This window comes from Furipterus horrens, unplaced genomic scaffold (genome assembly GCF_987537825.1).
Source record: "Furipterus horrens unplaced genomic scaffold, mFurHor1.1.pri manual_scaffold_11, whole genome shotgun sequence".
Lineage (NCBI taxonomy): Eukaryota > Metazoa > Chordata > Mammalia > Chiroptera > Furipteridae > Furipterus > Furipterus horrens.
The window spans coordinates 78,245,013-78,270,470 of NW_028327181.1; the positions used below are offsets into that span (position 1 = coordinate 78,245,013).

At 53.4% G+C, this 25,458-nt stretch overlaps 2 protein-coding genes across 6 annotated transcripts; one reads left to right on the plus strand and one right to left on the minus strand.

Moving 5' to 3' along the window:
• Window positions 1-131: 131 nt before the first annotated feature.
• MIEN1 (migration and invasion enhancer 1) lies at window positions 132-1,524 on the minus strand. The gene is made up of 4 exons (XM_090257286.1): window positions 1,384-1,524; window positions 1,185-1,282; window positions 678-754; window positions 132-592 (listed from the first exon to the last, which is right to left on the minus strand). The coding sequence occupies exons 1-4, from the start codon at window positions 1,470-1,472 to the stop codon at window positions 509-511; spliced, it is 348 nt and encodes a 115-aa protein (XP_090113412.1). The 5' UTR covers window positions 1,473-1,524; the 3' UTR covers window positions 132-508.
• Window positions 1,525-5,850: 4,326 nt separating this feature from the next.
• Window positions 5,851-14,455, plus strand: GRB7 (growth factor receptor bound protein 7). 5 transcript variants are annotated; one of them, XM_090257281.1, is made up of 15 exons: window positions 5,851-5,990; window positions 10,117-10,273; window positions 10,364-10,514; window positions 10,694-10,850; window positions 10,973-11,094; window positions 11,205-11,282; window positions 11,568-11,705; window positions 12,044-12,154; window positions 12,323-12,421; window positions 12,701-12,781; window positions 12,890-13,006; window positions 13,262-13,322; window positions 13,425-13,512; window positions 13,618-13,711; window positions 13,938-14,455. In XM_090257281.1, the coding sequence occupies exons 2-15, from the start codon at window positions 10,122-10,124 to the stop codon at window positions 14,082-14,084; spliced, it is 1,596 nt and encodes a 531-aa protein (XP_090113407.1). In that variant the 5' UTR covers window positions 5,851-5,990; window positions 10,117-10,121; the 3' UTR covers window positions 14,085-14,455. The 5 variants fall into 5 exon arrangements, with proteins under 5 accessions (XP_090113407.1, XP_090113411.1, XP_090113410.1 ...); XM_090257284.1 differs by having other exon boundaries at window positions 5,900-5,919; XM_090257282.1 differs by lacking the exon at window positions 5,851-5,990 and adding an exon at window positions 6,056-6,261.
• Window positions 14,456-25,458: the final 11,003 nt, after the last annotated feature.

Sequence of the window (25,458 nt, forward strand, 5' to 3'; positions counted from 1 at the left end):
ATGAGAGGAAATCATAGAACTAGAAGTAGCTATGCAGAAAAAGCCCAGCCACCCTGGTGGTATAAAGGTAGGGCTGGCTTCTGTGCTCCCCCTGATCCTCACCATTTCAGACTGGACATAACACACACTAGTTGGCACAGGTGTTGGCAGTGCCACTTTATTGCCAATAACTGACATTGCCCCAGGCTAGTAAGAGAATAAATTAGAACTACAGTGGCATCTGACAGGTGTGGCTAAGGTAAGGAGCGGAGAGGGCTTTTGTGGACACTAATCCCGGGAAGGGGTATAAGATGGCTGTGGTAATGTCAATGGAGTACCTCTCCCACCCTCCAGATGAACAGAAGTTTCTATTCTGTCCTGGTACCCAAAGGGGCAAAGTAGAGGCCAGGGTCTCTTAACTACAGGAGCTAAGTGAGGGGTAAGAGGCAGTAGGGAACCCTCAGCAGGACCAAATAGGAGACCAAGGCTTGGATCCCAGAACAGAGCAGGAACTTGAAATCCCACGTAGTCACAGGATGACGCAGGGAGGACGGCTGTTGGTGATCTTTTCTAGGGGTTCTCCATTGCTGGCTCTTCGGATGGCCTCAATGAGCTAGAGGGCAGAGATATGGAATGGAGTGATGTGCTGCTGCAGGCGCATGGTGAACGGGGGTACTCCCAACATTGCAAATACTCACATCTTTCTCGTAAGGGAAGCCACCATTCTCCAGCTTGGAGAACACCAGCTGTCCATTGATCTCGATCTCAAAGGCCCCTGGTATTAAATAAACCAATGAATGAACTGTATGCTGAGAAAAGGCAAGAGTCAGGAAGCCCTCCACACTGAGACTTCGCACAGGCTCCTTCATGTCCTCCACTGGCCTCATTAGACTTGCAGTTCTTTAAGCCACTTCCCAACCCTGGGTAAAACCAAAGGAACCTACAAGAGGCGTCACATGTGTGACCTTTCTTTTAACTCAATGAAGGGGCTCGCTCCCCTCCAAATTTATACTTCCATAGTCTCACCGGTTTTTCCCTACAGGGTTCATCTGTGACCCACTCCCCCTTTGGAAGGGGAGTCAAGTTGTCTGGACATTTTACTATGCGCCAGATACTGCTGGACACTAAAACAGCCAATGCCAGCGATACAAAGCGTAAAGCTAAGATTTAGAACACTGACTCAGCAGGTGTTCTGCGGGCCTCACCTGTGCCCCCCAGGCGCGACTCAATCTCGATGCCAGGATACTGCTCCTTCACGGCATTCGCCAGCTCCAGGTAGGTCGCCTCAAAGCCGCAGGGTTCACTAGGGTGAAGACAACTGGGGTCCGCTTGGGTTTCGGGGTAGGGACCTCCCGTGGACCCACCCCCGTCCGGGCCGGAGCCTCACCGGCCGGAGCCGCTCACCAGTACTCCACCACGATGCGGACCCCACTGCCTGGTTGGATCTCCCCTGGATGGGGCGCAGCGGACGTCGGCCCCAGGTCCCCGCTCATTGCGGCCGGCTCCGCTCCAACCGCTGCTTCCGGGTGTGACGCGACACGGCGGACATGTGAAGGGGCGGGGCCGCACGCTACGTCCGGGCGCCCCCTGCAGGCCGCTTCTGTTTTTGACCCTATTCTTAGCCAGAAGGCTCCCATCTCAGCTGGGTGGACCAGTCTAGACCACATTCCGAGCTCCGGGGCTTGTCCTGTACCTGGTGTCCGCTGAAATTTCTCGGCCTGATTTAATCTAATGGAGTATCTTAAGCTGCAAAGCGCTTTCCAGCAAGTGAATGTGGTGGAGCAAGGGGTCTCAAGGCTTGGGGTGGTCTGATGGTATGGGATACTTTCCATTTCTCGCTGACACGTGGATGGCATTTTAAACCACCCTATAGTCACACACTCAAATATTGGTGATGTTTTAAAAAATCCTCACCTGAGAATATGTTTATTAATTTTAGAGCGGAAGGGAGAGAGAGAGAGAGAGAGAGAGAGAGAGAGAGAGAGAGAGACATCCATGCAAGAGAAACATCCATCAATTTATCCATCAGCTTCCTCCTGTGGCTCCCCCGACCTGGGTATGTGCCCTGACTGGGGATCGAACCTGCAGCATTTTGGTGTACGGGACAATGTTCCAATCATCTGAGCCACCCGGCCAAGGCAAGTATTTCTGACTCTTAAACTCTAAACTGTTGATACGGGGGCAGTGACTGCCTCTCCCCCTGCATTTAGGAACCATAGGCTTTGGGGCTCCCACTTCTTAGGCTCTGTGCTCCCATCACATGCATGCAGTTCCTGTACCTCCTCTGTCATCCCAGCCTCACTACAGGTTGGCATCCATAGTCTCATTTTCCGACTTTAGAAATGGAGCTTGTCTTGTTTCTTCTCTCCCTGGAGTCCCAGCATAGTACAGTAGCAGGTCACCCACCCTAGCAATTTTAAAACATTGACTTACAGATTTGTGCAACCATTGCTACAATCCAGCTACAGAACATTTCCATCAACCTCAAAATGTCCTTCTTGCCTGTTGGCAGTCAATCCAGCTCTCAGCTCCAGTCCTAGGCAACAACTGATCTGCTTTCTGTCTATAAATTTGCCTTTTCTGAACATTTCATATAAATGAAATGATATACTATGCAGCCTTTTGCTTCTGCCTTCTATTCCATATAAAGTTTTGAGGTTCATCCATGCTGTAGCATGTACCAGTAGTTTTTTCCTTAAAAAATTTTTTTTATCTATTTTTAGAAACATCAATATATGGTTGCCTCTCATGTGTCCCCAACTGTGGACCTGGCCCTCAACACAGGCATATGCCCTGACTGGGAATCGAACCAGCGACCCTTTGGTTCACAGGCCGGCATTCAGTCCACTGAGACACACCAGCCAGGGCCAGTTTTTTCCTTTTTGTAGCTTATTATCTCATTGTATGAACATGCCACCTTTTGTTTATCTATTCAATACCAATTGATGAACATTTGAGTTTCCAGTTTTTGGCGGTAGCCTCTTCTTCTTCTTCTTCTTCTACTCTTCATTTTAGGACATGCTCCTTGATTTTAGAGAGAGAAAGGGAGGGAGAGAGAGAAACATCCATGTGAGAAACAAATATTGACTGGTTGGTTGCCTTCTATACACATCCCTGACCAGGGAGTGAATGGCAATCTAGGTATGTGCCCTGACTGGAGATCAACCTGAAACCTTTTGGTGCACATCGATGCTCACCCAACTGAGCTGCCTGTCCAGGGCTAGCTTTTGGCTATTTTGGATAATGCTGCTATGAATGTTCATGCAACTGTCTTTGTATGTACATGCGTTTTCATTTCTCTTGGGCAGATTTTTCCCACCAGCAATATATAAGGATTTGTTTCTCCACATCTTTGTCAACACTTGTCTGCCCCTTTGATTATAGCTACCCTGGTGGGTGTGAGGTGGTATATATCATTGTGCTTTTAATTTGCATTTCTCTAATGACCAATGATGTTAAGCACCTTTTCTTGTGGAAAACATCTACTTGAAAAAACATCTACTCAAATATTTTGCCCATTTTTAATTGGGTTGTTTGTCTATTATTGATTCGTAAAAGTTCTTTATATATTCTGGATACACAGTCCCTAATCAGATACATGATTTGCAAATATTTACTCCCAGTGTTTGGCGTCTTTTGAAGGGCAAAAAGTTTTAATTTTGATGAAGTCTAATTTACCAATTTTTTCACTTGTCACTTGTGCTTTTGCTGTTGTAGCTGACATACAAGGTCATAAAGATTTTCTCCTATGGTTTCTTCTAGAAGTTTTTTAGTTTTATCTCTTACATTTAGGTTAATGATCTATTTTGAATAATCCTTTTACATTGTGTGAGGTAAGAATCTAAATTCATCTTTTTGCATGTGGATATTCAACTGTCCCAAAACCATTTATTGAAAAGACTATCCTTTCCCACATTGAATGGTCTTGGCAGTTTATCAACAATCAATTGACCAGAAATCTAAGAGTTTATTTTTGGACACTTGATTCTGTTTCATTGATCTATAAATCTATTTTTTGTTGTTTCTTTTTACTTAAAAAATTCAGATACAATTTATGCACAGTAAAATTCATCCTCTTGAATGTACCTTTCTGTGAGTCCTGACACACACAGTTATACATCCACCATCATGACCAAGATACACAATAGTCCATTACCTCCCACAAGTCCCTGTTCCCCTATTGTCATCCCCTCTCCCCCTCCCCAACCCTAGATCTGCTTTCTGTTCTTACAGTTCCGCCCCCTCCAGAAATCCATATAAATGGAATCCGACAACGCTCAGCCCTCTAAGACTGGATTCCCTCTCCAACCTGTCCTTCAACATCCAGAGTGATTTTCCCAAAATATAAACCTGCCCATTCCTCTATGCCTCTACTGAAGCCCAGACGGACCCTGCAGGGTCTGGCCTCTGCCCGTCTTTCCTGCTGGTCTGGACCAACAGGATGGATGGCTCTTAAACCTGGTTTACGGAACAACCCCGGAGGGCTTGTCAATACCACACATTCCTGGGTCTTGCCCCCAGAGATAGATTCAGTAGGTGGGGAGGAGCGTAGGGATCTGTTTTCTATACCAGCCTAGGGAGATTTGGAGGCAGGTGGTCACAGGCCACACTTGGAGAAACGCAGCTGGGCCCAATGCTCTTGCCTTTCCCCACACCTTCCACACCCACTTCCTTGCCCCAGACAGCTTCCCCTCAGCTCAATTGTAACTTGCGTGGAGAAGTCTTCCCTAACTCCCTAGGTGAGTCATTCTCCCAGCATAGTTGTCACCTGTTGTTTCTCATTATTTGTATGATTTGTTGATTAATATCAATCTCCCTGACTGGGCTGCATGAGGACAGGGAGGGGTTTGTTTTTGTTGCTCACCACTGGATTCCCAGTACCAAGCATGAGATTAGCATATAGTAGGTACTTAACAAATATTAGTTGAATGAATGAAGGAATGATTGAGTGAATTGTCTACTGTGCTTTGCACAAGCTGCTCCATGGCCCAGGTGACCTTGCATCTTCCCCAACTTCTTTGCTTAGTGCACGCATACTGGTTTTTCCTAGGAAAACGCAGTTTGGAGAAAGTGGAGGCTGAAGCCACTTCTCATAGTCTCCCAGAGCAGACCTCTTATCAACCTATGGAATGTTTGTTTACCAACCATTACCCACTTCAGGCTGGGAGATGGCCTCTGCCTTTGATCTCAGCTTCCCAGGTCCTCCCGCAGCCCTAGTGTTTGCCTAGTGCTGAAGGAAAGAGCTGCTTTCATGGAGTCCCCTGGCACCCGGCCAGCGCTTTGCCTAGATTACTCCTTCCACCAAGAGGCCCTGAGTTACCCCTTCAATTTCAGAAGGAGAAGCTGAGCCCCTGGACTTTGCTCAGAAGGGAGGATATCCCCTGGGTGCCTCTGAAGAGCTAGGATGTAGCCTGGGTGGCCGGGTTGGCTGGAGGTCAAGGGACAGGCCGTGTTGATGGGCTTCCCTCGGTTGGCTTCCCTCTTTCGCAGAGTGCCCTTTGTCCCAGGGGACGGGACCCAGAACCCCCTAGCTTTGGCAAAGAACAGAACAGGTTTGGGGAAGAGCGGGCGGGGCATTTTCCCCTTCCCTTCCCACCTCCATCCTCTCCCTCCCAGGCCATGAGGACACTAGATCTTCGCTCTCGAGGCTGTTCAGTTCGACAGTCTCTCCGCCCCTTCCCTGGCACCTGCTGCTAGGCTAAGAAGGGCAAAAACAATCCCAGTCGGAGTAGAGTTTCAAGGAGTCCCCGCCTCTCCGGTGCTTCCTCCTCCCATGCTCCTTCCCCAGACCCCGCCCCCACCTGCACAAGATAATTTTAGTTTCTTTAGGCCAGGAGCCTGTACACACAAGGCTCACCCTCCACCCAGTTCTACGTCTAGAGTTGGGCCACCTTCCTACCACCTGTAGAAAAGAGGGAGTGGATTTGAAATCAAGTCCAGGTATCTGGGGTCCCTAGACTGAGCCGTACTTCGGGCCCTGCGTCCTGCTACTCCCGTTGAGGTTTCTCCAGGTAAGGGGACCGAGGTTGGTCCCAGACGACAACCTTCTCTCACCCCCCAGCCGCACTAGGGCCCCAGGCTGTGCCCTTCTCAGGGCCAGGGGCTGGCTGGCTGCCCAGGTGAGCCGCTGGGCGGCCGACTGGCTTCCTCCTCCTCCTCCTCGTCCCCCCTCAGTGATGTCAGGCCAAGGGCGGGGGCAGGAGGGGGACAGGTAGTTAAGGGCCTGGCGTCTCCCTCCGAAACCGGCGGCCCCAGCCAGGTGTACGAACGCCCAGGGTCCAGGTAAGGACCAAAGCGGGCATTTTATCTTGGGAGTGGGGAACACCGGCAGGTCCGGGACCAACGTGGAGAGGTTCGGCCTCCTGCTGCGTTACTCCCGCGGCCTCATTTTCTCTTTTCCTCCGGTTTCTCATCCTGCCCACTCCTCACCATCTGCCCTCAGATTTTCCCTATTCTCATTTCCAGTCCTCTCCACTCCTTCCGTCTCTCCCTGTACCCAACCCCCTCAAGCCCCTGACAAACTGGCTAATGCGGACTGGGAAGCAAGATCTCAGATTCCTCTGGGAGCCGCGGCTTTCCCGCGGAAAATAGCCCCTCCCCATCCCCAAAAGGCGAGCTGGGAAGGGGGTCCGAATACCGAGGAAGCTGCCGGGAATCACTCGCTTGCTGAGCTTGTTTTTACCCCAGTTTGAGGTTCCCCAAGTCTTTACCAAAGACGGAGGTCTCCGCGGCGGGGGGTGGGGCACCCCTCAAGTTGTTTGGAGGACAGTAAAAGAGAGGGATTCTCTAAATTGATAGGGCTCCATCTCTACGGAGTGTATCTCTGCTCGGAAGCACTGGGTCCTGCCCTGGGATGGGAAAGTGGGGGCGGAGCAGGCCCGGGGTCTCTCCTGGCTTCAGGACAAGTGGGCTCCGAAGGCTGGAAGGCTGGGTGCTGCGGTGGTCTGCCGCACAGCGCGGCCTGGGGAGGGAGTGTGTGCTGGGGGTGGGGGTGTAGGGGTGGGAGACGGTCTGGTGTGTTTGAACTGCTGGAGAAAGACTCGGGTCCGGGCCTGAGTTTCCCTGGCACGTTGGGGACGGCGTGCACCTGTCCGCCTATGGAAGGCATCCCAGCCCCATAGCCACTCAGGAATGCCCCCTTTTGGTCCGCCTGTCCTGGACTCTGCTCTCCAGTCTCCCCGATTCCCCGCCGGGGGGCCCTTCATCAAAGCAAGCAGCCCGTAATGATTAACTCCATAGACACTCTTAGCATTCTTCCCAAATTAAACTTTAAAAGGGCTGCCCCCTCCCATTGGGCGTTTTATTTTGTTTTTTTCCCTAAGTGAGGGAGTAGGCGGGGCCTCAGGGTCCTGGTCCCTCCCCACAACTCCGGGTCACAAAGGGTTTCCCGCCTCCTCACCTGGGCCCTGCACCCTTAGAGCACTCCCAAAGTTAAGCCTTGTCCCCTACAATCAACCCAGTGGGGGTGGGGCGTGGAGTACCCGGTTTACCCGCGTCCAGACCCCCAGCCCAGGTTTCTGCTCAGCCGGCCCCTCCCCCTCCCTGGGAAGCATCCACGGTGGCCTTGTTTTTTTACTGGCCCTAAACACTGGGCTCTGCCACCCTCCTTGGGGCCAGCCAGGTGAGGCAAGATTCAGGAAGTAAACAAGGAGGCACGGAGGGCGGGAAGGAGGGTGGAACGGGCGCGGCCGGGGACGCAGAGGCGTTGGGGGAAGCCACCCGCTTGGCCTTGCAGCGTTGAGGAGTCAGATTGCTTTGGGGGTTCGGTTTCTTAGAAGAGAATTTCCTAGGACCCGAGTTTGAAAACTTCAGATACCCTGGCAAGGAGGAGGTCCAGGCCCCACAGCTAGGACCCCAGTTCTCCATCTTATCGGTGGTCCTGACTGGGCCACTCTTCTTGGGCCTTGGAAAGGCCTGCAGGGCAGGGTGGAGGGATCTGGAGACAAAACCTAAGGCTTCAGTTGGCCCTCCTGGCCCTCTGATTTAAATTTTCTCTCTCCCCTTCCCCCCCACGGTCCTAATTCCCCTTCCTTCTGTGATGGGAGAGAGGACCTAGACCCCTCCACTTTTGGTCTCTGCCTTGATAAAGGGGTAGCCCCTGCTGCCCCTCGCCCTAGTCCTCCCTGGACTGAAGCTACCAGGGCTGTTTGACAGAGGTTAGACAGGGCTGGGAGCGGGGCGTTGTGTTTTGGTGTTGATACACTGGAGTCTCTTTATAGTTAAAGGTGGGTGTGTCTTCCCCTTCATAGCGAGACCCAGAGGCCCTCTCTGGCTCTCTCTCCTGGGCCGTTTCTTGGTTTCTTGTCTGCCTCTCTGCCCTTTTAGGTGTCTTGACTTTCCACTTCTGCCCCTGGGGTACACCTCTGGCCAGAACACTTGGAGAACATATTTGGAGGACCCTCACCCCCCAGGGGTGATGTGGCTGCATCTCCTGGGCTGGCTGAATCCTGGGTGCTAGGGGTGGGCAGCAGCAGCAGAATGAAAGCCTGGAATGTCCCAGACAGGGGAGGGAGGATTTCGAGGTTTCTTTGGGTGAGCAGGGGACACCACCAGGAGGTTGGCTCCACTCCAGATGGGCCTCTGAATCCATGCTGGGCTTTTCTTCTGTCTTTCCTGGGTGAGGGGGCTCCTGGGCTGGGTGGTGGCTACTGGACTGGGGACAGATTGCAGGTCCCCCCTGGACTGAAGAAGTGGAGATAGGCCAAGGGTGGGGAAGGAGGAGATGATGTCAAAGGAGCCTCAGGCCCTGCATCCTCCTCCCTCCCATCCGTTCCCTGCCCTGTGCCTCCCGCGCCTCCCTGTTCCTCCCAGGCTGGTAGGTGGGGGCGGGAGTGGAGTGGGCTGGGTAGAGGCAGAGTTGTTTGTTTCTCCCAAGCCAGGAAGTTGTGCAGATGAGTCAAGGTTGAATGGAGAGCCCCAGGCAGTGCTATCCTGCCCCGCCCTGACTCACCTATCCCCCAGATCCCCAAATTCTCTCATTTAAGGGTCAGGGGCCTGCCCCATCCTGCGGGGGGTGTGTGTCTATGAATCCCAGGTGACCAAAGCAGCCTAATAACACTGGTCCTGTATCCAGAAAGTGGGCAGCGGGCTGGAACTGGTGAGGTCTCCCAGGTCTTCCCAGGTCTCGACCCAGCCAAAGGGGTCTTGGTTCCTGTGGAGGAGGGGCCTGTACTCCTTCTACCCTCAGGGGACATCTTTGCCCCATTTCTCCTGTTCTTGTCCTGGGTTCCCTTGCAGCACCTGTGGGTGCTAAGATGTGGGGAAGACCCTGGCCCTGCCTAGGAGAGCCTCGTGTTCAGACCAGTGGGTGGCTAAGACAGGTGCACAGTAATTAGCACAGAGACCCCAACAGAGTGCCCTGGGAGCCCTTCGGTCTTAAAGTAGAAATTTCAGGAAGGTTTTTCAGAGGCGGTAGTTCTAGCACTAGGGCCTCGGGAAAGTTGGGGCAGGAGGAAGGGCCCAGGGAGGGCACACAGGTTAGGGAGCTCTGCCAGGGCAAGGGCCCCAGGCTAGTCCTCTCCCACCACAGCTGAGCCTGCCTCCTGCTGTCCTAGTTCCCGTCCTTCCCCACCTCCCTCTCCCCTCTGTGCATCACTCAGGACCTGGGCATGCGTTGCCACAACAGGCTCTGGCAACCAGGTCTGGCAGTGAAGCGCTGAAAAAACCCGGCGCAGAGTCTGGAGGAGTGAGTGCCCCACACTCGCTTGGAGACGGAAGGGTGGCCCTTTGCCCGGACACTGAGAGCTTGAATCCCAGACGATCTGTGGGTCAGGGAGTCTGTTTCTGCGCCCCGCCTTTTGGTGGAGTGACCCTCTTAGCTCTTCCCTCTGGGCAACTTGGGGCTAAAGCAAGAGCACTGGGCTAGGAGTCCCAGCACTGGGTTCCGCTCCCTGGCTCACCTGTGATGAGAGCAAGGATGTTTCCTTCTCAGGGGCTTGGTGTCCCCTTTTGTAAAATGGGCTCACTCTTTCCCCAAAGGCTCCAGGGAAACTCCAATTAGAAGGCGAGCAGTGAGGTACTGGGGACACTCTGGGGGGCACCTGACAGCTGTGTCGTTAGGAGGTCTGGGTCCTCTTGGCCCCTCTCCCCAGGACAAGCGCACAAGAGCTGCTACATTCACTGCTTCTTCTCGCTCAGATGCTATGGAGCTGGGTCTGTCTCCACCTCATCGCAGCAGCTCTCCAGAAGACCTGTACCCAGCCCCTGGGACCCCTCCTGAGACTCCCCCGCCTCCTGATGCCCCGCTTCCTGGCGAAGTGAAGAAGTCTCAGCCTCTGCTCATTCCGACCAGCAGGTACAATGGGGCTGAGGAGGACTGGGGTGGCGTGGTCGGCGCTGGGAAATACATAGAAGCTTGACATCAACTCCTCCCTGCCCCACTCAGGAAACTCCGAGAGGAGGAGCTGCGGACAACCTCTCTACCCTCTATCCCCAACCCTTTCCCTGAGCTCTGCAGCCCTCCTTCACAGAACCCCATTCTTGGGGGACCCTCCAGTGCAAGGGGGCTGCTCCCTCGAAATGCCAGCTGTCCCCATGTGAGTTGTCCTGGGAAGGAGAAGGCAGGGATAGTGGGGTGTAATGGGACGGGGGTGGGTATAGCACTTTATGGAGGTGGGGGAATTTGGTCAAGGATCCCAGGGGGTATAGCAGGTGGGGGAAGGGGAAGAACCACCCTTTGCTTTTCCTCAAGTTATCTGCAATTCCTGGGGTGCAGGTAGTAAAAGTGTATAGCGAAGATGGGGCCTGCCGGTCGGTGGAGGTGGCGGCGGGCGCCACGGCCCGCCACGTGTGTGAAATGCTGGTACAGCGAGCTCACGCCCTCAGTGATGAGAACTGGGGGCTGGTGGAGTGCCATCCCCATCTAGCACTGGGTGAGTTTCAGGTGCAGGGTGCTGCTGGGCCGGGAGGCAGCGCTTCCCACCTGGGGCAACGCAGGCAGCTCGCCACGAGGCCTGGCCGGCCCCCGCTGACCCCGCATCTACCCCCAACCCAGAGCGCGGCTTGGAGGACCATGAGTCAGTGGTGGAAGTACAGGCTGCCTGGCCCGTCGGTGGGGACAGCCGCTTCGTCTTCCGGAGAAACTTCGCCAAGTACGAGCTGTTCAAGAGCTCCCCAGTGAGTCTGTGTCTGTGTGTGTGCGCCTGGCGGATGGTTCTGGGCAGCGGGACACACTGACGCCCACCCTGGACCCTCAGTCCCTGACTCCAGGCTCCTTTCTGCCCCAGCATTCCCTGTTCCCAGAAAAGATGGTCTCCAGTTGTCTGGATGCACACACAGGCTTATCCCATGAAGACCTCATCCAGGTGAGGGAACACGCCTGTTGCACGGCACAGTCATGATTCCCCAGACCCCCATTGCTTCTCAGCCCTTAAGCCCTGTGCATCCCCTCTGTGTAGTGGAGAGAACCCACTAAGTGACTGGACATGTCCCTTTCCCTCCCCGAGTGTCAGTTTCTTCATCTGTTAAATGGGGACAATAAATGCATGTGGAGCACCTCCTCTCATAAAGGCAGGTCCTGGGAAGGCGGGGCGTGCGTGTGAGGCCCCCTCTAGGCCACTCATCCTCTTCTTGCTCTTCTCTGGCCTCAGAACTTCCTGAATGCAGGCAGCTTCCCAGAGATCCAGGGCTTCCTGCAGCTGCGGGGCTCAGGACGAAAGCTTTGGAAACGCTTCTTCTGCTTCCTGCGCCGGTCTGGCCTCTATTATTCCACCAAGGGCACCTCCAAGGTGAGGTCTTGAGGGTGATAGCCCCATCCCCTCTATAACCCCCTTCTGGTTCTGCTAGGTGTTGTCCCTTTCCTGTTGGAACTCCTAGACCGTTCTCACCTTGAGCCCTGAGACTCTCAGCTGCTCCTCTTTTCTGCCCAGCTTACTCGGCCCAGGAGGTAGCAATGGGAAAGGCAGGTGAACTGAGTTTGAATCCTGCCTCTACTTCCATTTGCTATGCGACCTGGGCCACTTCTCTGCCCCTCTCTGGGCCTGCTGTCTCCTCAGCTGGCTTAAGGGGGCGGTCCCTGGGGAATAGGGTCTGCCTGCACCAAGCCCCTCTTACCTGTGCTGAGCAGGATCCGAGGCACCTGCAGTACGTAGCAGATGTGAATGAGTCCAACGTGTACGTCGTGACTCAGGGCCGCAAGCTGTATGGGATGCCCACAGACTTCGGCTTCTGTATCAAGGTGAACACCCTGGCCTGGTCTGGGGATTCTACCTGGGGCTTCTGAGCACCTTCTGGACACCCAGACTCCTCTCCCTGCACCCTGCCCCTGCCCCTGCCCCATGGAGATGGGAGACACATCTGGTCCTAAAGGCAGCTATGGAACCAGCCAGTTTTCCTCTCTCTGCAGCCAAACAAGCTTCGGAATGGCCACAAGGGGCTTCGTATCTTCTGCAGTGAGGATGAGCAGAGCCGCACCTGCTGGTTATCTGCCTTCCGCCTCTTCAAGGTGAGGCCCTGGGAGCAGTACGGTGCCACTCCTGGGATCCTCACACTGGGGAGGAGTGAGAGCTCTGCCCTCTGGAGGTCTTCAGAGTGAGGAAGCATCACAGCGTTGCCTCTCAGAGTCCCTGGTCCAAAGCTGGAGTCGCAGCTCTGCTTCAGGAAGCTCCTTATCCAGGGGGCAGAGACGTAGACCTGCTCTTGGGGAGGCCTGGTCAGGAGGTGTCACAGCCCAGACCCTGGCACCTGCCTGACACCAGGCCCTCTTTCTCTCTCCACACCTCAGTATGGGGTGCAGCTGTATAAGAATTATCAGCAGGCACAGTCTCGCCACTTGCGCCCGTCCTGTGTGGGATCCCCACCCCTGGTGAGTGTATACACAGGGGCGTTAGCTGGGGTGGGTACCCAGACCCCATTCTGCAGATGCCTGGGTTCTGTTCTTACCTCTTCCCTCCCCACCCTATCCTGTGCGCAGAGGAGTGTCTCGGATAACACCCTGGTGGCCATGGACTTCTCTGGGCACGCAGGGCGTGTCATTGAGAACCCCCGGGAGGCTCTGAGTGCAGCCCTGGAGGAGGCCCACGCCTGGAGGGTGAGGGCCTGCCCCGTCTGCATGTTCGCTCTGGGGAGTGTCTCTCCACGTGGGTTTCCATGGAGTGGGGGAAGGAGAGGGTGAGGAGCTACCCCATCTGCATGTTCACTCTGGGGAGTGTCTTTCCATGTGGGTTTCTGTGGAGTGGGGGAAGGAGAGGGTGAGGGGCGGGCCCCAGATGCAGAAAGGGGCTCTATATTCTTTCCCAGCCTTGCCCTGACACCCCTGACCTTTGTGTCCCCATCTGCTCTACAGAAGAAGACAAACCACCGTCTCAGCCTGCCCACCCCATGCTCGGGCACGAGCCTCAGTGCAGGTGGGTGAGGGCCCGGCATCCCTGTGGGTAGGGGCTTCTCTGAGCATTCATGGTGGGGAATCCCCTCGAAGTGACTACCCACCTGTCACCCCCTCATTCCAGCCATCCACCGAACCCAACCCTGGTTCCATGGACGAATTTCCCGAGAGGAGAGTCAGCGGCTCATCTCGCAGCAAGGCCAAGTAGACGGGTAAGGGGCCAGGCTGGGCAGGGCGGCAGGGCCAGGGCTAAGAGAGACCCTGAGCACAGGCAGTAGCCGTGTGTCCTCAGCTGATGTGGCCTTGTCTCCTGGCAGACTGTTCCTGGTCCGAGAGAGTCAGCGGAACCCACAGGGCTTTGTCCTCTCCTTGTGCCATCTGCAGAAGGTCAAGCATTATCTTATCCTGCCGGTAAGTATTCTCTTCCCTTCCTGAGTCCTAGATTCCTGCAGTGGGGACACAGGGCACCCAGCAGCCCCTTGTCCCCACCCTCCTCTCCTGGTCCCCACTGTATGTGGGGTCTCTTGCTCTCTCCTTTCTCCCTGCATGAGCACTAGGGCCCCCAGCCTGGCCCAGGAGGGAGCCCCTAAGGCTCATGCCCCTCCCTGACCGCCCTCTCACTTTGGTCATGCCCCAGAGCGAGGAGGAAGGCCGCCTCTACTTCAGCATGGACGAGGGCCAGACTCGCTTCACGGACCTGCTGCAACTTGTGGAGTTCCACCAGCTGAACCGCGGCATCCTGCCCTGCCTCCTGCGCCACTGCTGTACCAGCGTGGTCCTCTGACCCCTGCAGAAGCAGGCCTGCGTCTCGGCCCTGAGCTCAGTGGGTGGACTTGGAGGTGACAGAGGACAGGGACAGGATCATGAAAAACTGAACGGCTCCCCCAGTCCAGTTTTCTCCTCTGCTCCTTTGTTTCACTGAGGCAGAAAGTGCTCCTCATCCAGTTCACCGTCAACCCCTCTCCTCAAGGGAAGCACTTGGGGGTGGCCCTCTCCCCGTCATGCATCTCCTTCCTGGGCACTGCCCTGGGGCAGGGCATCATGGGAGAAATGGGAGTAGCCCAGGTGGTCTTATGGCCTACACTTTATACAGACTGAGAGGCCAGTTGATCTGCTCTGTTTTATACTAGTGACAATAAAAATTATTTTTGGTTATGCCTATGAGTTCTATGTGGCAAGCTCTGGCTAGCTGGGGTAGAGATTGGGAGCAGGAGAGGTGAGCACCAGGCATTGGTGAATGTGTCAGGTGGATCGGTGCCACATACTGGCTAGCCTGAGTGTTTCTGAGAGCGGGGATGGTCTCGGTCATCTGAGAGCCTCCAGTGCCCAGCATGGAGCCTGACCCATACAATGAATGGACAATGAGTGTCAGCCAGGTAAGATTTCCTCATGGGGCCTAAATCTCTGGAGGTAACTAATAGGGCGTTGGAGATGAGTCAGACAGCATCCTCATCCTCTACCAGTCCTGGGCTATAACTGGTCCTGACAAAAACAGGCCTGGGTCTACCACCACCAGAACAGCTCCATTGCCTCCCCCCGCTGTCAACTGCCCTTCCTCCTCCCCAACCCCAGATCTGCATTCTGTCCTTTATAGTTCCGCCCCCTCCATAAATACATATAAATGGAATCCTGCAGCGCTCAGCCTTCTGAGACTGGATTCCCTCTCCAGCCTATCCTTCAGCATCCAGAGGGATCTTTCCAAAATATAAATCTGCTCACTCCCCTGCGCCTCCACTTAAGCCCAGATAGACCCTGCAGAATCTGGTCTCTGCTCATCGCCCATGCCAGCCTGTTTTTGTCTAAAGACTTGTCTAAGGGTTTTAATAATTTTAGCTCTTATATGATGGAGGACTTCATAATAAATGTTGCAGACTGGCAACACAGGAACCTGCTATTCAACCTTCAGGTTACAAAGAGACCCTTGAGACATGTGAACCTCAACTAGGCGTTATTTTTGCCAAGAAATCAAACCTAAATCTGATCGCCTGGGTTCAATGACTAGTTCAGAGATTTTCAACCGGTGTGTTGCAAGAATTTTTAAAACATGCAATACCTGGTTATTTAGTCAGGGGCACTGACCTCTTTTTCCCTTAGATTATCAAATTAAAAAATAACAGCCCTGGCTGGTGTGGCTCAGTGGATTGAGCACTGGCCTGCGAACCAAAAGGTTGCTGGTTCAATTCCCAGTCAGGGCACGTGCCTGGGTTGCAGGCTTGGTTCCCAGTTGGGGGCGTGCAAGAGGTAACCACAGATTGATGTTTCTCTCCCTCTCTTTCTCCCTCCCTTCCCCCCTCTCTAAAAATAAAATCTTTAAAAAAAACCCAACACAACAATAGTTGTTCAGTGTGAATAAATCAAAATTATACCTACTGTTTTTTTGTCACATTAGCAAAATATACATATTTTTGGTGTGCTGCGGAGTTTTAGTTTTCAGTTTACGTGTGCCACAAGATGAAAAAGACTGAAGTCGCGGGACTAGTTCATCGGAACAGGATGGGAACACACGAAATGCCACGTGAGGATACGATTACCACAATGCAGCTGGGAAACTACAGAGCACATAACCCAGTTTCTTCAACAATGAAAAATATTACAAGAAAGGGAAAGATGGGAAATCTCTAGATTTCAAGAAATTTAGACATATATCAACCAAATATAATGTGGTGACCTTATTTGATTCAAATCCAAACTAGCTAACTGCAAAAAACCATTTATGAGCAATTGGGGGAAATTTGAACTCTGATGAGATATTTGTGATATTAAAGAATTATGGTTAACTTTTTAAGGTGTGATAATAGTATTGTGGGGTTTTTTTGTTTGTTTTTTTTAAAGTCTTTAAGATACTCATTCTTAACTATTTATTGGTGAAACGATGTGTCAGCTTTGTTTTTAAAATAACCCAGAGGTTTGGGGAGAGGGTGGGAGTGTAGTCATGAGTTGATATTGGGTTGAAGCTGGGTGATGGTACAAGGGGATTCATTAAATTATTCTCCAATTTAAGTTTAAACATTTTCATATATATTTAATGGAGAATCTCTCTCCAAATCTCTGAGATCGTTTGGGCACAAGGTGGTGGGTGAGACCCTCTTTTGTAGGTGAGGAAACTGCCTCAGAGAAGAGATCTGCCCCAAATCCCAGTTAGTGGGAGAGCCAGGATTTCAACCTAGGTCTGAGTACCAGGTCTGCGCTGTTCTGCTGCCCCAGCCTGGCCTGGCAGACTTTCAGGTGGAATTCCTAAGTGGCCAGAACGAGGGTCCTCCCCTGGAGAGCTTCTCCTTTGTTTGCAGCCCCGGTCTCTGGCTGGGGAGATTGTCCTCAGGTGACCTTGAGAAGGACCAGCCATCACAGCCAGCCCTTGGACCAGGCTGGACAGCCCTGGTGGCCACTGGTGACCAGGCCTCTCAGTTGGAAATAGACAGAGAAGCCTCATCTACCCTCCAGCCTGGAACCTGCTAGGGATTCACCCTAAAGAACTTACTGCAGCCCAGATGTGAGAGGGATGAAGATTTTGTTTCTTTTCAGCAGGACTAGAGGAGGCAAGGACAAGTGCAACCTGCTGCCTGCCACTTGCCACTTGCCATCGTTCTCAGAACTGCCCCAGCATTGGCTACTCCTTGGGTCTGAGCTGGTTTTATGGCTGGCCATGGATGCCCAGGGCCACTTGCAAGGTATGGGTGCCAGGGTACCAGTTGGGGTGAGAGTGAAGGGGTCAGAATGAGTCATCTCTTAAGCATTTCCAGAGATTTAGGCCACATGAAAATAGAACCCAGTGTCTCTTCACAACCTGGGGCACCAGGCAAAGGACAAAGCCCTTCTATGTCAACCAGCTAATCAGAGTATGTGAAACAGATATCATTTTTACTTTATAAATGGGAAGCTGAGGCTCAGAGTGAGGAGCTAGGGACAGAGGTCAGACTCAGTCCATCTTGCAGGTGGTAGAACACAGCCCTTTCCTGCCCTTCCCTTTGTTCTCTGCCTCCTCCCTTCTCAGTGCTGGCAACTATGAGGGACCTGGGTTGCTGTGGGGCCTTACAGGTGGCAGCTGGCTTGGCCCTGAGCTTGATGCTGGAAATCGGCAGCTGGTTAACCTTGGTGAGTGGCTGAGATCTCTGGAGTAGAGGCAGCAGTGGAGAGTGTGGGGGATAAGGGCCCCTCAGGGCCAACTCACAGAGGGACCCAGCTCTGAGGATATGGGAAGGCTGTTGCTCTATTGCTAAAGAGGCTGCAACATGACCCACTGAGGCCAGACAGCAGAAGGGACCACCAAGAATTGCTGAAGTGCTAATAGCGGGAGCTTGTGGTTTTGAGGAAATCTAGGTTGGTGGGAAGGAGGCAGGGACATTGTGGAGAAGGTAGAAGAAACTGGCGCTTCAGAGACCACCTTTCCAATATTAAGTTATTGGGTTTGATTTTAAGAATTATAGGTGTTTATTAGAGAGCACTTTGGAAGAGAAAAGGAAACTCACCCTTATCTCTCTATGCCAAACAGGACCCAGGCCTTGAGAGAAGGTGCTGCAGGCCCCATATACAGGGGGCTGGCCCTAAATGGCCTATAGTACACGTAGACCCCTGGGCTAGTGTGGCTGGCATGAGCCTGGTGCCGGGGTGCATAACCATCCTTGGCAGCACCCTGGTCCGTAGGAGGGTGTGGCCACAGGGTTTGCCTTCCTGACTGTTCAAGTGTGGAAGGCAGGGAGGGATGGTGTCAACTTTCTGGACTCTGGGAATGGGTGGGCATGATTGTAGGGGAGCTCACCTCCCCAGATTGCCCGGTGTCAGGCATTCAGAGAGACAAAGCTCTAGCCAGTTCACGCTCTCCCTGCTCCCCAGACATCCTATTCAATGAAATCTATGCAGCCTCTAAGTTCACAGGTGAAGGGCCTCTTGGTGCAGGTCTGAGGGTTCACTATTAGGTCAGTGACCCTGCCTGGTTCCTTCCTCCTGACTCAGAGCCCCCTGAGGGAGGAGGGAGGAAGGAAAGGAGATGGGCTACCAAGGCCACTCAGATGATCCTTTCTTCTGAACTGTCTATACAAGCAAGCAGTTTTTTTAACAGCTTCCTGGACTCCAAGGGTTCCAGCAGGGGTTGGGGGCAGGTTGGGGTGAGATTGGGGGGGAGCACTGCATTTATATCTGGGAGTTTGTCTTCTTGGTATATTTGGAAAAAAGGCCTCCACTGCTGAAACACTGATCCGGTCCAGCAGACATGAAGGGAATACAGAAAGGTGAGGGATTGGTCCAGCTTACACAGCAGTGGAGTCTGTGGCATCTGCTTTCCTGTCAGAAACTCATTTCTGTGGCTTGAGATTGAGGTAGGTGCACAGTGGCCTCTTAAAATGGTGGACTCTGAGCTTCTGGCTGGGGTGCGGAGTTGGGAGAGAAGGGAAAAGAGGAAGTTGAATGGTGGGGGAGTTGGATCTTGCAGACAGGTGTCTAGAGCCACAGGGGAGTGGGTGACTCTAGGGGTCCCCGGTGATCTCCACACAGGAAGGGGTGTTGGGAAGTTGGGGTACTATCTGGGCTGAGAAGGGTTGTCTGCTACTTGGCCCTAATGAGGCCTGCCAGTGAATCCCATGTGCTTTGAACTATGTGGCCGCTGGTGCTCCCTCGCAAGATGGCATCTGCCCCAAGGAGGGGGCAGGTTTTTCTTTGCTGGGCTCCTGGGGGGCTCTTTAGCTGTAGCTGCATTTTCATGGTAAACAGTTTATTATGCTTGGATTGGGTTTATCTTGGGGTAGTTTTCAAAAGACTGAGGGAGATTGGGAGGCCAATGCCACTCTTTTAGGGCCACCACGTGGATACTGCTAGGGTCTCTGTAATGGAGCTGGGCCCTGTGACCCTGGAGTTGGAGCTGCAACCAACAGGGCATGTTCCTCTGCATCTACCTGCCCAACCCATGCCCTGAGTTAGATCCAGGATGGTAGAAATGGGCATTCCTACCAGACACTAACCCAATTTTCCAAAGCACTCCAGGGTACTTCCTTTCTCCCAGTCCTGGCTCACCCAAGGACCTCTTAAGCCCATCAGTCCCCATACAGGTTTTCCCCTCTTGGTTCATTTTCCCCCAGCTGAGCCACTCCGTCCCACACATCTAAGAGGTGAGCTGTGGGGTGGGGAGAGCCACCTGGGTGAATAGGGCATGACTTGAGTCAGGCGAGCCTGGGGTGGGAGGATGCACCAGGGGACCATCCTACAATCACTCTGGCACCAAAACACACGTGGAAGGTGATCTGCACCCGCTGCTCGCCCTTCCACTCCTCTCTCCCTCTCTCCCTCTGGAACAACCCGACCTGCGGGTGGTTGCTGCCACCCAGGGGCAAAGGGCCGTCGGGGGGTGGGGGGCGGCTGCATGCGCCGCCTAGGCAGCGCCATTTCCATCTCTGCGACAGGAAGGCCCGTTCCCTTCGCCAGGGGGCGCGCTTGCGGGGGCGGGGGGCGTTTGGCGCTGGGCACAGTCAGTCCCGGGAGGCTGCCCATCGGTGGTAGGGCCAGGGGGTTAGTTTGTTCATTGAGAGTAGATTGGCTGCGTGGAGGCCTTCGGAAACCAGGAGAGTGAAGGGAGGTCTGAGCTCCGCATCCAAGCATCGTGGGCCATCCGGGGGGCGGGGGCGCGCGAAAGGCCAGGCAAAAGCTCCGGGGAAGCCGCGCCCACGCCTCCCCACGGCGCCCGGGCCGGCTGAACCGCGCGGCTGCAGTGACACCCCGCGGCCGCGGCGGGAAGTGCAGGCGTCGTCAGCTCCTCTCCTGGTGAAAGGCCGCGCCTCTCGAGGTTCCCACTAGTGGTTACCAGCGGGCACCCCAGGGCGTGAAGGCCGCGCCGTGCAGACTATCCCGTGGGGCGCTTCCTCTTCCCCTCCCCTAGTTTCCTCCCTCAGTTGCCCGGGCGCTGGGAGATCCTGCAGGGCTGCACTGCCCGGAAGGGCGGGGCGGGGCGCAGCGCCGCAATGGGCTGTGACCCCGAGCGGTTTCACTTCTGGATCCTGCCCCGGGTGTTAGGGAGAGTACCTGGGTGTGGATGGAGGGGGGAGCGCTCGGGACCCCGAGTGAACGGTGGGTTTTTACTCCCGGGTGTCAGGCGCCCCACGCCCCCCTTCCATTTTCCATCCCCCCATGGGTTCCACTCCGCTGTCCCCCGAGCTGCTGCTCCTCCCCAGCCGCCACCGCCTCCGCGGGGGTTGCCGACCCCCGGAGAGGCCCCGAGCGGCGTGGGCGGCAGGAGGAGGGAGCTGTGAAGCCGCAGGCAGGGGGTTAGGCTGCGGGCTGCTGAGACGCCCGAGCTGTTTCTCAGAAGTGCAGCTGCTCCTCCCCTCACACCCCCCTCAGCTCCCACCTCGCGCCGCACCCCTTCCCCCCTCTGCCAGGCCTAAGCTTTCCTCTCTTAGCCACCCCAACCCGGGAATCTGGTGTCTGGGTTAACACCGAACTAAGAGGAGGAGATCCCGAGAGGGGATGGAGGCCCAGCGTTCAGACCCAGCCGCAGTGCCCATATTCAGAGCCTCCCACTGTCACCTCCCGGTCCCCTGCACCCCTGTGGGCCAGGATTGGAATTTCATAGAATGGTTAAACAAGTGACCACAGACCGCCATCCCCCTAGCCCCAGCGAGGGAAGAGGGAACAGGACCGTCTCTGCAATTCTGTTTCTGGAGTTAGAGGAGAGGCCTGGCTGGGGCCGTGGGGATGAGATCAGGCTGTGTCCCAGCTGGAAGGAACTCAGAGATCCAACTCCAGGGAAAAATCAAGGCCCAAAGAGGGAAAGCAAGGTGCCCAGGGTCACCCAGAGACAGGCAGGGCTGGAACAGGATCCCAGGAGTCCACATACCCAGCTGGAGTCTACACCAGGCAGAAGTTTGCTCTATTGAGACTTCAGAGCTTTCCCCCATCACACCCGTCTAGGGAGGGCAGTTAGGGTCTGGGAGTGAGAGGGAGGTGGAGGTGCTGAGAATGTCATTCCAGTGGGGGTGGCTTGGGGATGGAGCAGTGGAAGCAGGAGCCTGGGGGAGGACGTGACATCTGCCCCCCTAGTTCCCATCCATCAGCCGCCCCCAGGGCTGTGGTTTATTTGACTAGGTAGCTCTTCTGGGTTAGGGGCCAGAGGGCAGAGGGGGGAGGAAAGGTGATGGGAAAAGGCTGTTCTGGGGCTTCCTGCCCCCTCAGTCCTGAGGAAGGGGGGCAGCTTACATCACCCACAGGCTGTCTAACCTCCATTCTTTCCACTGCAGCGCTCTTTCCTTGGGTCTGTTCATGTTATTCTGGGGGAAGGGGAAGGGCTGTTATTTTGGGGGAAGGGAGGCAGCTGCCTACTTCACAGGTCAAGACAGAGTTAAAAACAAAACCGCAGCGAATTCAACACCCCGTGTCCTTCAGGGACTTTCCATGACACCTTCCTTCCCCCTCTCCCCCAAGCCAGGGAGTACCTCCCCAGAGGGCCTCCCCACCCCAGGTGCGGTGGCTTTTGGCTTTTATGCAAACAACTGTCTGACCCTGGAATGCTCTGCAGCCATAACTTGGGTCCCAGGCGGCCTGTACTACTCCACCATCTCTCAGCCATCCTGGCCTTCCCGGACTTCACTTCCATGCTTCCTCAAGCTCTGGGTGCTAGGAGGTGGGAGGCAGGGAAGACAGATAAGTCCTTGTCCCTCTGCCTGCCCTTGGGTGGCAGTTGCCTGCAGGTGGAGGTTCCGGCACCACAGCCTCTGTGAATGGCCTGGTTGTGTTGAGTAATGCGGGAGAAGGAGGGTGCAGGTGTGGGTGGCCTCCTCTGGCAGGCCCACCAACCTCCACTCTCTAAAGCATCAAACTAGTTCCCAAGAATTAGGAAAGGAAACCGTCCTCAGGCTGGAAGTTCATTCAGCCCCAACCCCAGCAGCAGCCAGCTGTGGATCCCTCTCCACTGTTCATCGGCAAAGGGGACCCGAGTGTCTCTGTCTCTCTTTGCTCCCTGAGCTGCTTCTGCTTTGAGAAGGGCGTGGGGATGGAGACAGCCACCTGCTATTCTCTCCTAGGCTGAAAATCGGGTACTGTGAGGCCGTTTTTGAATGTATTCAATGTTACAACATGAAGGCTGCCCTGCCAGCCCGCTCTCCCTGCCCTTAGCGCGGAGACTGGAAAATCCTGCTGGAGATCCTCAAACCGGTTGGTGGTGCTGAAGGGAGGAGATGGTACTAAAGGTAAAGCCAGCAAAAGCTGCCGCCAGCCTGACCCCAGTTTTGCTAATCCTGAACCTCAAAAATGTCTTCCTCCTGCTGCTTCCCCAGGAGAGGGGAAAGGGGAGGTGTTTTGGATGAGGCTGAGCAGAAGGCCAGGCCACCTGTCAGATTCTCTTGTGATATTTTCTAAAAGACAACAGAGACATCAAAACAGGAAGGAAAGCGTACAATCCGTATGCCACTCTCCTAGGAGTTTCCCCAGCACCTTAGGTGTGGGCCTCCAGGTGCCTACAGACTACATTTAGATGTGGTTTAGCAACTGCAACCTGAGTTTCCCAACGTGGATGTTTCACAGACCCTGGAGATGAAAAAGTAGGGACTTGCCTATCTCTTAGGAAGGATCCCTGCTAGGAGGGAGGGCAGAGTAGTGTCTTGGAAGTAATTGGGAGACCCTGTGTTCAATGTATTGACCCTGTCAGGTCCAGGCCCCAAACTCCTTGAGTTCCTTTAGTGAACTAAGGAGCAGTGGGGGCAGAACCTTACTGTGGGGACCCGGGCCGGTGGCAGGACACCGCTGGCAGGCTCAGCAAGGTGTCTGGTGGCATGCTTCACTTTGGGGATCATTCCATTTATCTAGGTACTTTCAGCAATAGCCAGGGGGGCTAAATTAGGAAATGCTCCAAGAGGCAGAATCAAACCCTTCCATTTTCTGATGGCAGCAAGTACAAAGGACAGGTATGCACAATGACTAATTTTGAACGCACCAGTGTTTTTGTTTTCAGTGTAAAAATCAAACATGATAAAGAAGCCTTGCAAACTATCAGCAGGGCTGTTTCTGAGGCAAGGATGCAGTCACCCTGGCTCCGGCACGTTTAGCACGGTTACGTTTCAGAAGCTGGCTCTCAACACTATGGAGAGTAGGGCACCTTTCAGAGCTCCAAAAGGTGGCACTTAAGGAAAAACTCAAGAGAAGTCTGGAGGGAAGGTCACCGCTGAGTAAGGAAGGCCTTTCTGAGAAACCCAGACGAGAATGCCATGAGCACAGGCCGCATCTAAACCACTCGGCAAGGTCTCCCTCCCTCGCTCCTGGTGGAAAGGCCACCCTCAGCCCCAAACCACGTCCCCTCCATCCCCTGTCATTTTGCAGACAAGGGGCATCCACAGACCACACATGTGGTGGCTTTGGCAACCAGAAATTAAAAATAAGCTATGGTTTTTCCAGCAGCCAAAACGATCCCTCACCAAAGCTGAGCATGTAAAACCACAGTCTGGGTGAAGGGATGTCTGCTTTTCAAATGACCTGCTAATTCTTTGCAACCCACAGTAACTTGGTTTCTGTGAACCCACAGAAGCAGGCCCACCAAAAAGGGCCTTGTCTGCTAACCTGGAAGGGTCCTTGTATAAATGAGTCACAGTGACAATGGGATCAGTCATTTTTTAAGGCTGCCCCATTTTCCTAACATGTTACAATGTTCTCAGTCTTTATAAGAGAGGAAGAAGCAAAGCCGCACTTATGCTGAGAATGTGAAAGATGGCATTATGGGCGGCTCCCTGGGCTTTCCAGAGTGGGTCAGTGGGGAGAGGGACAGGGAGGACCAATCAGAGAAACCCTAAATTGCTTGGGGGAATTAATGGCTGAGGGCTCACAGGACCATGAGGGAGCAAAGCTGTTCTACTTCCCTGGCTGCTGTGCTGTGAAGCACCTGAAGCACATGGTTAACTCATGTTGGTCCTGCCTCTTCTTTACTTTTCTGCACTAAAACAGCATGAAGGAATCTGTGTGTTAGAGATCAGTTGCCTGAATTACTGCTATGATCCTAGTATGGTCTTTGAATACTTTCCGTATCTTTAAATCCAGATGTGGTACATATAGTGAAAAACTTGCCACCATCCAACATAATCCCCTTGCCATTCAAAAAAAAAAAAGAAAGAAAGAAAGAAAAGAAAAAAGCAACATTACTTCATAGACAAAATCAGATAAAGTCTCACATTCTTTTATTTTTTAAATCAAATATTTTTCATCAAAATATTCACATTCCACCTTCAAATAACAGTTCAATATCAATGTATGAGATAGCCAGTACTATAATATTTAGAGGAAACTTGCATTCAGTTTCTTCTAAGTACAAAACTTTGTTTATCATATTGATGGTACGTGCAGTACAGACTATATACAGCTTGGATACAGTCTTGTGCTATGAGCTCACACAGGGTTAAAGTCTACACCTCTCTTCCGAGTCCATATAGTCCTTAGAGGCAGCAGTCCGCAGCTCTGGGTTCATTGCTCACAGCTCAGTCCTTCTGCTTTAGAGAACAGAGTCCTTTCCCTAGCGTGGCCCAAGTCTAGCTTTGGTTTTAAGTCACAATGGTCCTCTTTATAGGCACTTAAATCCCCAAGAATTCTGCTTTTCTGAACCTGCATATAGAGAGTCTCTGAACTATGCCTTCTGTCTGAGCCCCAAAACGGCTCCTAATTCTTTAAAAGATAAGCGATATCACTGTATCATAGATGCAGACAACAGTATGGTGCAGAGGAAGAGGGGGTGGGGGAAGTGCAGTAGAGGATAAAGAGGGGATAAATGGTAACGAAGACCACTTTGGGTGGTGAGCACACAATACAATATACAATGTATTATAGAATTGTACCCCTGAAGCCTATATAATTTTATTAACCGGTGTGACCCCAATGAATTCAATAAAACATTTTAAAAAAGAGATATCACTGTATACCTCTCATCTTCCTCACAGCCTGATGCTTTGTTAAGGGACAAAGTTTTCATCACTCCACTTTTATTTTTCTGGAGCTCACAAGTCCTAACTTCAAGTCTTTGTGAAAGAGATTAGATGTGTCTGAAGGCTCCAATCTTGTGTCCCTTAGTTCTCAAATCTCCACTGCAGATCAAGACACCTGCTCCTAGTGGGACACACATTAAAAGGTAGGACGTTTTAAAGATTTAATATTTGACATTTCCACTATGGTCTTGCCGTCCACCCTAGAATATATATCAAAAG